The sequence below is a fragment of the Pseudophryne corroboree genome, chromosome 7 (genome assembly GCF_028390025.1).
Source record: "Pseudophryne corroboree isolate aPseCor3 chromosome 7, aPseCor3.hap2, whole genome shotgun sequence".
Classification (NCBI taxonomy): domain Eukaryota; kingdom Metazoa; phylum Chordata; class Amphibia; order Anura; family Myobatrachidae; genus Pseudophryne; species Pseudophryne corroboree.
In genome coordinates, this window is record NC_086450.1 from 8,974,135 (window position 1) to 8,987,147 (window position 13,013).

At 46.2% G+C, this 13,013-nt stretch overlaps 1 protein-coding gene across 1 annotated transcript in view; it reads left to right on the forward strand.

Annotated features, from left to right (window-relative positions):
* LOC134944098 (gamma-crystallin-3-like) overlaps nucleotides 1-12,644 on the forward strand; it is a 38,676-nt gene extending 26,032 nt beyond the window's left edge. Inside the window, exon 3 of the mRNA XM_063932666.1 lies at nucleotides 12,312-12,644. Within this exon, the coding sequence (XP_063788736.1) occupies nucleotides 12,312-12,587 (276 nt within the window). The 3' untranslated portion in view covers nucleotides 12,588-12,644. The remainder of the gene's footprint in view (nucleotides 1-12,311) is intronic.
* Nucleotides 12,645-13,013: the final 369 nt, after the last annotated feature.

Here is a 13,013-nt window from a genome sequence, read left to right on the forward strand (position 1 = left end):
ACCATGACACCCAACCAGTCAGCTCATTACCTACAGCAGCAAGAGTGAGATTGTGTTTTCGGCGAAATTCCCACTTTAATTGGAGAATATCATCCATCTTTTGGTCTATGACCTCTACCGGATCCTCGGTGCTATTCGTGATGTACGTGCAACACTTCACGCCGTACTGTGTTGCCAATGTAACACAATATCCGCCTGTCACTGCTGTGAGGTAATTAAGAACCATTCTATGCTGTACCAGTTCTGTTTTATAAGCTTGGAGTTCTCTTCCAGTGTATCTAAACGTGTCATCATACATTTCAGTGATATTATCTAACAAATTTGCAAGCGCAGAGATGTATCTATAATTCATCACTCCTCGAGCGGTGCGAGTGAAATCTAACGCCACCAGAACCTGAATCCCGGTGGATTCATGGATCAGATCAGAGGCCGGATGCTCTAACCTTTCTGACAGTTGTCTTTTAACTCGGTGCTCGTAATGAGTGTGAGTATAAGGAGCTTGGGCACCACGGTGTATGTCTTTCATTTTATCATGTGTTACAGTCATCACTTCAGGCAATACTTTTCCAATATAACACAATCCTTCAGAGTTTGGGGCAAGCCACTTGTACGCCTTTCTCCCGCATATGAAATAAGCATCATCGGGGAGAACATATGGGACGGAGTAGGACATTACCATATTACATACCTTCCAGGTGAAATCTCCTGACCCTAATTCTTCCATCTGCTTAATACACGTATCAGGTTGTACGATATGTGCACAGTATCCTGGTGATACTTCTCCAACTCTAGTAATCCTATTTCCTAAGGTATATCTATACCTGAAAGATTTTCCTCTACTGGCTATGTGGCGTACAAGCTCTGTATCTGTAGGCATTCTATCTGCTCTATGCGAGAAGGTCACGGTCAGGTTGCTCCATGACACTTCCCAATTTCCCGGCTGTCGGGGATTGGAGATGTTAAAACATAAGAGGGACCTATCCACATGGTATTGGTGGAGCTTCAAACTAGGAGGGCTGGAGATATTAAACCTCCTGTCCACCGGTCTCCCACCATTTAACTCAAGTACCTCCCCTATCGTTAAAGGAAATGGTACTAGCCCTGATTTGCTATGACCCTGAGGTACTTGAGAGCATACCCAACAATCTGTTTTGTTTAACACATTACCCACTAAGGAGTGATAGTCACTCAATGGATGCCGGTCCATATGGATATTAAAACTGGATTGGCATTTCTTTATGCACCCATCCTCAATGACATTGTTACAAAGCCTGCAGATACAGTTTTCTTCAGCTAACAATCCGTCACAATTTCTTCTATGATCAATGCTATCGGATCGCTTTCTGATACTCGCCTTTGCTTGTTGGTTAGGTTGATCTTGGAAAACTACGCCTCCATCATCATAATCGGAACCCATTCCAGAACCTCTCTCGACCTCCATGGTACTCTCGCCGGAACAGACTGCTCTAGTCAACATCATGGTTAACGGGAAAATCCATATCACAGTCTCTTGGGGCAAGTCCATCTTACAGGAGGAGAAAAGAAGAAATTTGTAAAGGGGGTATAAGAAAACAGTTTGAGGGGGAGAGAACTTGTTACGATAATAAGTTCTCTCGTCTTGTTGTTCTTCTTGTTCTGCTGTCCTCTCAAAGGTGCTGTCTCTCAGTCTTCCAAACGAACATTCTGGTGATGCAATATTCCCTCCCTAACCGACGATCTTTCTGTAAGGAGCAAAAATCTGGCATTACCATTGGTCCAACTGAGGGGTGACATAGCATCTTTAAACCATGGAAACATGAGTGGGAAGAGAGAGACAACAAAAAAAACAAAAGAGATAGAGAACAATTCATGTGCATATATACATTACATAACTCGACAATAACCATCAATAAGAAAAGAGAAACAAAACATTTTTAAACATTGTCAACATTAAGAAAACATTGTTAGCATTAGAAAAACATTGTCAGACTTATTAGGCTGTCATATCTATGTGTCTAATGGTCTCCTTGAGCAGTCCCTCCCCACCAGCACCTGCATTACTCCACTGTCTGTATCTGGCCAGAAATACATTGTGGCGGAGGTCATGCTGGGGTTTGGTAGACTTCTGCAAGGACCAAGTGGATATGCAATGTGTGAATTCTTACCACTACTCGTCAGAGATGGGGATAGAGAGAGAGAGAGGAAAAAAAAAAAACAAAAAAAAAAACATTTCACTGATACATTTACAACGTTTCACCTGGTCATTCCTGTGTCTTTCAGTGAATGACCTCCCAATTTATTAACCGTTACCTCAGGCTTACCATCAGTCCTAATGTTCACCTTTCCTGACTACATATCATGAGTGTGGGCCAAAATTCTTCCTGTCGGATCTCTGATTATAATTTGGTGTGTTCTTACTTTGCTCATTTCTTGGTCTAGGGGGTCTGACTTTATGTGGGTTGTTACAGTTGCTGGCGTAATGCCCTTCTATTCTACAATGGTAACAAACCCTTGGCTTTCTCCAAGTGTCAGTGAACTGGGGTCTTGGCTGATTTGATGCCTCCTCAAACGCTTGGATGCTCATCACCCTCAACCGCTTTCCCTGTACCTCCCTGCTTCCTTGGATATCATGGTTATGTTGTTGTCTAGGGGGTGTATATACCATGTGTGTGCTTCTAGGCCTGCAATTTCTTGCATAATGACCTTCCTCCTGGCAGTTATAACAGACTTTCAGATTTAAATTTTTCGCAGTGGTGTGGGGCTTTTGTTGAGGTGGTCTTGTGGTTAGGGCCTGTATACTTGTTGCTATTAATTTGTTACTTATTGACTCTCTGTATCTGGTGATATTCTGATCATGATTAATGACGGCCTCTCTTAGTGCGGCCACCGAGATATCTCTCCAGTTTGGGTTGGTGGTCTGTACCCTTGTTTTTAATTCATCCTTTAAACCATTCATTAGCACATATACTGCTGTTTCTCTGTGCGGTGTGCTTGCTTCAATGTTTTCTATACCCGTATACCTAGTCAGGTCCTGCAATGCCCGGTGGAAATAATTGGAAGTACTTTCCCTTTCGTTTTGTCTTATGGAGAAAATTTTGTTCCACTCGACAATGGCTGGGAAATGTACTTCCAACTGTCGGTTGATCTGCTTAATACATTCCTGATTGTGTTCCTCCGTCCAAGGTACCTCCGTGTCTAATTTACAATCAGCAATAAATTTCGCAGGGTCAATACTGGAGGGCAAACATACCCTCAGCACTATCCGCCAATCTTTGTTGGTGGGTTCTGTGGAGTTTCCTAGTTCTTTAATAAATCTTTGGCAGGCTACTAGATCTTTCCTAGGATCAGGGAATTCAGACATAATTGATCCCAATTCGGTCCGGGACCAAAGACAGTGCATTGCACTGTCCTTGACGGAAATGATTCCCTGATCGTCAGTCTTCCCATTGGGGACTGTGATCACCCTGACAGGACTAAACTCAATTACATCACCTTGTTTTGGTCTTATAATATGGGGTACATTTGTTTGTGCGTGATATAAAACATTGTACGTACCTGTGGACACGACCTCACCTGACCCTCCGTTAGGGGGTTTGATTATTGCCTTTACCAATTTGGTCGCGTCCACCTGGGTGTCTTGTAGGATGGCTTCCGGAAGAGGTGCCGACATTGTTCTGGCCTCACTTTCATGAGTGTATTCCTGGGGGAAGTTTGACATGGGGTGCAACTTGCATAGGTTAATAGTTGTACATTCAACAGTATTACAATAATCATTGTTACATTTATTACACTTATTCTTATAATCTATACTACAGTTGCTAAGAGCGTTTTTATTGTTCAACCTTGTGCTTTTCTCCGCAACCACAATCCTCTCTGATGCCATGTCTCTCCTCTCAAGATAAGAGTCAGAAAAGTCAATTGAATCTCTTTGTAATTCACCTTCCTGTTGCCATAACTGCAAATAATCATAATGTTTACTTCGTCTCTTTGTTGGTTCAATGAGACATATCCTCCTCCTTAAATTTTGTAACACTTTTGGGCTAAAGCTGCCTATATTTGGGAACTTCTCCCCATCATGTACAGTCATTCTTTCCCATTCATCACATAAAACTTCTGTGTGACTTCCGTATTTCTCACACATTATGTACCTGGCCGATCCTACTGGACGGTCTTCTGAATCAACCCGAACCGAGGTTGATCGCCCCCTACCTGAACAACTGGCCCCCATAATCTGCAGGTGTTGCTTACTACTCCTTTGATCTTTATATCACGGTCTTCAGCGAACCCTTACAGCAAACCAAATTATTCAAAATAGGCCGACGGTGGCGGTTTACCGAGTACCCCACTCACTCGCCCACGCCGACCAATGCGACCTGATCACACCGATATGGTGCTGGCGCACTCGACACAGGGCACCTACCAAAAACCTTCTGTTTACTGGAACATGTGAGGGTTACCCGCAGGACACTTACTCTTTCCAGTAAAGGTGGGGTTGTTAGATAGTTCCTGAGTGACCAGCGAACTTCCCTTCCAAAAATAAAAAATTACACAAATCACGTCAGAATGTACAACTAGCGTTTATGACCTTTGTACGCAAAATTATACTAGTCAGGTTTACTAATGCACACAATGACGTGCGGTACAATCGTTCAGTACATAAGCACTACTTGTTATGTACTGAGAGATCAATGGAATCGAAAATTTCGGCTGCGAATTCCTTCAGCCAGAGCTTATATGGCCTATATGGGTTCTGCACCAACCCCCGGGGTTGTGCCTCTTACCTTTATAGCGGACTTCTTTGTCTCCTTATGACCTCCTGGTCTGTTATGACCTCCTGGTCTTGTTCTGTACGACCTCCTGGTCTGACCTCCTGGTCTTGTTCTATACTGGTCCGCTATACTCTAATGCTCAAATATTATGTTTAACCAAGGATGCCTCCCTAGCCACCGTGCACGTCACTTACACGCGTGTACCTCACGAGTACTCGACTTTTCTTGTGGTTCAACCTTTAAGTTATATAAACTTGTAATAATAAAAACACACTCACTCACCACATGTACACTTTTGCTTCTATTTCTATTTCTGCGCAGAAATTTTTCTTTAGCCCAGCTGTGTTACCAATTAGGAGCAGGATCTGTTAATTAAATTTCGGACACCAAAAATAGACTTGCGTTATTTACCGCGTCGCGTTATCTACCGCTGTGCGTTACTTATCGCCTTTGCGTTACTTCAACTTATCGTGACTTGAGCTACGTGGGCGTAACCGGACGCTCCGTTGCGTAATGTACGCTGCGTGCGTCTGCTTTTGGATTGCGTACACAAGTCTTTTGTTAGGGACACGTGTATGCAAAACAAAGATCCACCGTAACACAATTTATACTTTTATCAATGTAGATGATCCTTGATCATCTACCACGTACCCCACTGACTTTGCCTTATCTCCCAGGCAAACCTGTGTGTTTGTCTATACTTTAACTATTACCTCTATTCTTAAACTATGAAATAACAGCAAGTCTCTTTTAGCACTTTTCTATCAACTATAAAACTGGCAAACAGGATAGTGATATACGAAAATGAAAAAGAAATGCAGATATATATGTATGCGTGCGTGTGTACGCAAGACAGAAGAGAAAAAAAAAAAATTACAGTTTTAAAAGACACTAGCGTTTTGTTCTTACCTCCGGTTCCCGGATTCCTTCAGCACTCGTTATCTAAGCGAAGCAGACGCTTATCCCGCCAGCACTACGAGACAACCTCCCGCCCTTTGCTGAGGGATAATGTCTGCTGATCTACCTAGTGCAGATATGTGAAGGACTGGACGGCCCCCAATTGATAAAGCTGAATTCCTTTATCGTATAAATAACCCTTTATGAGGTCTTAGAACACTGTACGCTGACTACGTAAGAAGTACCGTAAGGGTACGCTACTTGCGTAACGATCGCTCAGCCGTAGGCGAGACGCTCAAGCGTCGCGTTCGCTCACGGCCCAGAGATCACAGACTGGCACACTATTGGCTACAGACAAACGTAATGATTCGCTATGGCGTAGCGGACGCTCGAGACCACGAGGAGATCACCAGCGGCGCCGACGCTCACAACGCTATACCTTGATATCTATACCTTTAACAATGAGATACACAGTATACCTTTATGTAGAGACAGTGTGTAAGTGCAACCTGGTGTAACCTGATTAACTACAAACCTGCTTGAGCGTCACCGACGCTCTGTGAACACTTAACACTATGAGAAAATACACAGATACTTGTTTAGGGTCCAAAGCCTATTAAATGTATTATAACTAATATACTTGTAAAAAGGAATCACGGTACAAATGATACACTACAATATAACAGAGACTTCCTAACCAAATAACTACACTATAAATACAATACAATACAATCTAATCAAGGGAAAATACGAGAGAAAGAGTAGAGAGAGAGAGAGAGAGAGGTAGAGATGAGAGAAATGGCTCACAGTAAGACAATATGATCACGGAGAGAAACTTACGCACAAGGGGAAACGATCGCATGCGCCTCTGGACATCCAGCTTCCCGATTATCAGCAATGAGAACCGTTTGATGAGAAGTGAAAGCTGGATGCCACAGGCCCGTCTTTTATGCTACTCACACAATGCAATCTAATGGTCCCTACAACCTCATTGTCCATTGGACGCAGGAATTCGGCTTCGCATTATAACAAAAGGTCATAGGGTGATTCATACAGGTGGGCTGTGACGATTTCAAACAGCTCAGGTGGGTGGGAAACTAGGTTTCCCGCCGCATACCTGAGTAAGAGTAAATTATAGTAGTGGACATAAACTTCTTATGTCCATAACTATTCGCACGAGCGATTAATACGCTCCAAACCAACACCGGAATATTGCTATTTAAATACTCTTCCGATGGGTACCAAACACTACTGTATGACTCCTGTTAGACCCTTCCTACAATACAAAGAGGGATCCCTCCGATCAGGGACATTCTATATTAACCAAACTTTCAGAATCTATCAAAGGGACCATGATCTATAAACTACGTTAATTGTGGAAATATGTAACGATTGGGTCGCACGCTACGACTACATACTCTTTACCGTAAATACGCATACCGATGCGAGCGGGTGCACGCATCAGCGGGTATGCGCTATCACGGGAAAGCGCACGCATGCGCAGCGCGGACCAGTGTGAGGTGCAAATATGGCAGTGTGCATAGAGATATTTTTCTGACTTTGACACCCCCATCACCTTCCCGGCATCCAAAGAATTAAATGCTGTCTTTGAAAAAGCCTGGGAAAATCCGGAAAAGAAGTTCCAGATCCCTAAGAGAGTCTTGGTTGCTTTTCCCTTCCCAGTGAAAGATAAAAAAAAAAATGGGAGTCCCCGACGATAGTTGACGCCTCTGTCTCTAGGCTGTCCAAACAGGTGGTGCTGCCAGTCCCGGGATCCACCGCGTTGAAGGACCTGGCAGATCGAAAGGTGGATGCTACGCTGAAATCCATTTACACGGCTTAAGGGGCTATATTGCGGCCTACTATAGCCTGTGCTTGGATTGCAAAGGCTATTGACAGGTGGTCAATCACTCTGCAGGAGGAACCAACTACGCTGGATAGAGGTGACGTTGATTTATTTTTGCGTAATATTCAGGATTCTGCAGGGTTCCTGCTAGATTCCATCAAGAACCTGAGCTCCATGGCTGCGGGGATCTCCTCCATGTCCGTCTCGGCTCGCAGGGGTCTCTGGCTGCGCCAATGGTCTGCGGACGCGGAATCCAGGAAAAAAGTGTGGAGGGTCTACCTTATACAGGTCAGGCTCTCTTTGGGGAGGCGCTAGATGCGTGGATTGCCACGGCTACTGCGGGTAAGTCTCCTTTTATCCACTCAGCTGCACCGTCTACAAAGAAACCTTTTACACCAGCCACGTCACAGCCCTTTTGGCCTGCGAAGCTTAAAAAGAACAAGCCTTCGAACACCTTCTTCAGAGGTGGTCGTGCTAAAGGAAAGAAGCCTGCTCCCACCGGCTCCCAGAACCAGAAGCCTGCTTCTGATACCCCAAAGTCCTCCGCATGACGGTGGACAGCTAGGCCTGGAGGAAGGTCAGGTGGGGGCAAGACTCCGGCATTTCAGCCACGCTTGGGTGTCATCTGGCCTGGACCCCTGGGTACTGGATATAGTGTCCAGAGGGTACAGGCTCGAGTTTCAAGATCTCCCACCTCACCGTTTCTTTAAGTCAGGCTTGCCAGCTCTGCTGGCAGACAGAACAATTCTTCTGGAAGCTATCCAAAAATTGGTGGTGTCCAGAGTCATTGTTCCAGTTCCACCTCATCAGTGAAACAAAGGTTACTATTCAAACCTTTTCGTGGTACCGAAGCCGGATGGTTCGGTACGGCCAATTCTGAACTTAAAATCTTTGAACCCCTATCTCAGGGAGTTCAAATTCAAGATGGAGTCTCTGAAAGCTGTCATCTCAGGTCTGACGGTGGGTGAATTCCTGGTGTCCCTGGACATCAAGGATGCGTACCTCCACATTTCCATCTGGTTTCCACATCAGGCATATCTCAGGTTTGCACTGTTGGACGATTACTATCAGTTTCAGGCGCTACCGTTTGGCCTCTCCATGACACCGAGGGTCTTCACCAAGGTGATGGCAGAGATGATGGTTCTTCTGCGCAAGCAAGGGGTGAACACAATTCCATATCTGGATGATATCCTGATCAAGGCGTCATCCAGGGAGAAGTTGTTGCTATCCATTGCTCTCACGACAACACATCTGCTCAAGGAGCACGGTTGGATCCTGAACCTTCCAAAGTCTCATCTAGAGCCGACAAGGAGGCTGTCTTTTCTGGGGACGATCCTAGACATGGAAGTGCAGAGGGTGTTTCTGCCGGTGGAGAAAGCATTGGTGATTCAATCAATGGTCCGGAATGTCTTAAAGCCTACCCGGGTCTCGATTAATCAGTGCATCCGCCTTCTGGTGAAGATGGTTGCCTCCTACGAGGCTCTGCAATACGGAAGGTTTCATGCTCGATCCTTTCAGCTGGATCTCTTGGACCAGTGGTCGGGATCTCACCTACACATGCACCAGAGGATACGTCTGTCACCGAAAGCCAGGATTTCGCTCCTCTGGTGGCTACAACTACCACACCTTCTGAAAGGCCGAAGGTTTGGAGTTCAGGACTGGATCCTTCTAACCACAGATGCAAGTCTAAGAGGTTGGGGAGCAGTCACTCAGGGGGAAACCTTCCAAGGACGGTGGTCAGATCAAGAATTCCTTCTCCCGATAAACATTCTGGAGCTAAGAGCCATCTACAACGGCCTTCAGCAAGCAGCACTCCTTCTACAGGATCGGGCTGTTCAGGTGCAGTCGGACAACGTGACCACAGTGGCCTACATAAACCGACAAGGCGGAACGAAGAGCAGGGCTGCCATGTCAGAGGTGTCAAGAATCCTCCTCTGTGCAGAAAGGCACGCGGTGGCGATGTCAGCAATCTTCATTCCAGGAGTAGACAACTGGGAAGCAAACTTCCTCAGCAGACACGATCTCCATCCAGGAGAGTGGGGCCTCCATCCAGAGGTGTTCAAGGAGATAACCAGTTGGTGGGGGGTTCCTCACATAGACATGATGGCCTCTCGCCTCAACAAGAAGCTGCAGAGGTACTGTTCCAGGTCGAGAGACCCACAGACAGTGGCGGTGGATGCACTGGTAACACCGTGGGTGTTCACGTCAGTGTATGTGTTCCCTCCACTTCCTCTGATACCAAAAGTTCTTCAACTGGTAAGAAGAACAAAGGTTCTGGCAATCCTCATTGCTCCGGACTGGCCAAGGAGGGCTTGGTACGCGGATCTACAGGATCTTCTGCTGGAAGATCCAAGGCCTTTAACTCTTCGGGAGGATCTGCTACTGCAGGGGCTGTTCGCTTATCAAGACTTACCACGGCTACGTTTGACGGCATGGCGGTTGAACGCCAGATCTTAGCTCGGAAGGGGATCCCGAGTTAGTTCATTCCTACCCTGATACAGGCTAGGAAGGGGGTAACGTCTAAACATTACCATCGCATCTGGAAAAAATGTTTCTTGGTGTGAATCCAAGAAGTTTTCTGCAGTGGAGTTTCAACTTGGACGTTTTCTCCTTTCCCTGCAAGCAGGGGTGGATATGGGACTAAGATTGGGTTCCATCAAGGTCCAGATCTCTGCTTTGTCCATCTTCTTCCAAAAACAATTGTCTGTCCTCCCTGAGGTTCAGACCTTATTGAAAGGGGTTCTGCACATCCAGCTTCCCTTTGTGGCGCCAACGGCACCCTGGGATCTCTATGTAGTGTTGCAGCTTCTGCAATCAGTTTGGTTTGAGCCTCTACAGAAGGCTGATATCAAGTTTCTCATGTGGAAGGTGGTCACTTTGTTGACCTTGGCTTCTGCACGACGCGTGTCGGAATTGGGGGCTTTATCTTGTAAAAGTCCCTATCTGATCTTCCATAAAGACAGGGCGGAACTTAGGACTTGTCCGCAGTTCCTACCTAAGGTTGTATCGGCTTTCCATATCAACCAACCTATTGTGGTGCAAGTGGCTACTGACTCCTCAATTGCTTCAAAGGCCTTGGATGTAGTGAGGACTTTGAAGATTTATGTGAAGAGGACGGCTCGTCATAGGAAAAGTGACTCTCTGTTTGTCCTCTATGATCAGGTTCACTATCCAGCATGCTTATTCAATGGCAGGATTGCCGTGTCCAAAATCTGTAAAGGACCACTCTACTCGTAAAGTGGGCTCTTCCTGGGTGGCTGCCCGGGGTGTCTCGGCTGTACAACTCTGTCGAGCAGCTACTTGGTCTGGGTCGAACACGTTTGCCAAGTTTTACAAATTCGATACTTTGGCTGCTGATGACCTCAAGTTTGGTCAAGCAGTATTGCAGGAGCCTCCGCGCTCTCCCTCCCGTACTGGGAGCTTTGCTACATCCCCATGGTACTAATATGGACCCCAGCATCCTCTAGGACGTAAGAGATAATAGGATTTTGGTTACCTACCGGTAAATCCTTTTCTCGTAGTCCATAGAGGATGCTGGGCGCCCGCCCAGTGCTGCGTTTTCCTGCTTTGGTTTTATAGTTCAGTACTGCCTGGTTCCTAAGTAAGTTCTGCGTTATTTACTGTTTCAGCTGTTGCTGAGTTGTTCTGGCATGTTGGCTGGATTTGTCTGTTGTGTGAGCTGGCATGAATCTCACCACTATCTGTGTATTTCCTTCTCTCGAGGTATGTCGTCTCCTCGGGCACAGTTTCTAGACTGAGTCTGGTAGGAGGGGCATAGAGGGTGCAGCCCACACTATTAAACTCTTAAAGTGCCAATGGCTCCTGGTGGACCCGTCTATACCCCATGGTACTAATATGGACCCCAGCATCCTCTACGGACTACGAGAAAAGGATTTACCGGTAGGTAACCAAAATCCTATTTTTAGTGATATCCAGCCTTCAGCACAGGTGACTTAATTAGTAGCTGAGCTATTTTGATTTAACCATCTGTGCTGCAGCCTGGATATCACTAAAACCTGCACTGTTGGTATGCCTTGAGGACCGTGGTTGGGAATGCCTGCCTTAGAGAATGCAAAATATCCATGTAGTGTCCAGTACATAGGTGATCACTATACAAGACAAATATATACTGCAAACCAAATACAGTTATACATCATAACAAATCCTCCATAGCGTTTTGCACCAATAAATGCATACCATGTTTATACAGTATATTGGTGGTCATTCTGAGTTGTTCGCAAGCTGTTTTCGTTCGCAGCGCAGCGATTAGGTAAAAAAGCGGCACTTCTGTGCATGCGGTGCAATGCGCACGCGCAACGTACTTTCACAACAGCCAAAGTAGTTTCACACAAGGTCTAGCGACGCTTTTCAGTCGCACTGCTGGCCGCAGAGTGATTGACAGGAAGTGGGTGTTTCTGGGTGGTAACTGACCATTTTCGGGGAGTGTGTGTAAAAACGCAGGCGTGCCAAATACAAACGCATGCTTGGCTGGGGAAACACAGGCGTGGCTGGCCGAACGCAGGGCGTGTTTGTGACGTCAAAACAGGAACTAAACATTCTGAAGTGATCGCAGGCTAGGAGTAGGTCTGGAGCTGCTCAGAAACTGCGCAATCTTTTTTTGTAGCAGCGCTGCGATTCTTTCGTTCGCACTTCTGCTAAGCTAAGATACATTCCCAGGGGGGCGGCGGCTTAGCGTTTGCACGGCTGCTAAAAGCAGCTAGCGAGCGAACAACTCGGAATGAGGGCCATTGTCCAGTTTCATCTACACACTTAATAGTGAAATGCTAATATTCTTTTATTACATTCTCTGTGTCTTGAAGCATCACGGCTCTTATAAACTGAGGATCTACGAGAGAGGAGACTTCAAGGGACAAACGATGGAGTTTTCAGAGGATTGTCCCCAAGTCTATGAGAGATTCCGTTACCAAGACATTAACTCCTGTCACGTACACGACGGACACTGGATGTTTTATGAAGAGCCCAACTATAAGGGTCGTCAGTATTACCTGCGGCCTGGGGAGTACAAGAGATATTCTGACTGGGGAGCTCTGAATGCTAGAATCGGATCTTTCCGGAGAGTCCATCACCTATACTAACATAACACACTGCTGTACATCTGTTCTCATAGTCAATAAAACTGGAAATAGCTATTACGTGAGTTTTGTGTTGAATATTTGACAGTATTTTTCAGGGCCGTAACTACGTGTGTGCCAAGTGGGCTTGACACACAGCGCAGTTGCCCTGAGGGCGCACGGCCAGCGGCATGTAATGAGTCAAATTGACTCATTACATGCCGCCTGTTCTGTCACTGTGCTGTGTGCCGCCGCGCTGTGGAGGGAGAAGAGAGCAGCGCCGGGCAGGTGAGAAGGAGGAGGAGGGAGGGGGACTGGAGCCACAGCAGCGCTATTTCATTGGTAGTAAGCGCCGCTGCAGCAGCCTCCTCTCCTTGCGTATTGGCTGCCTGGCGCTGCTGTGGATGCTGGGATGTGGTTCCTCCATCCCAGCATCCACAGCAGCGCCAG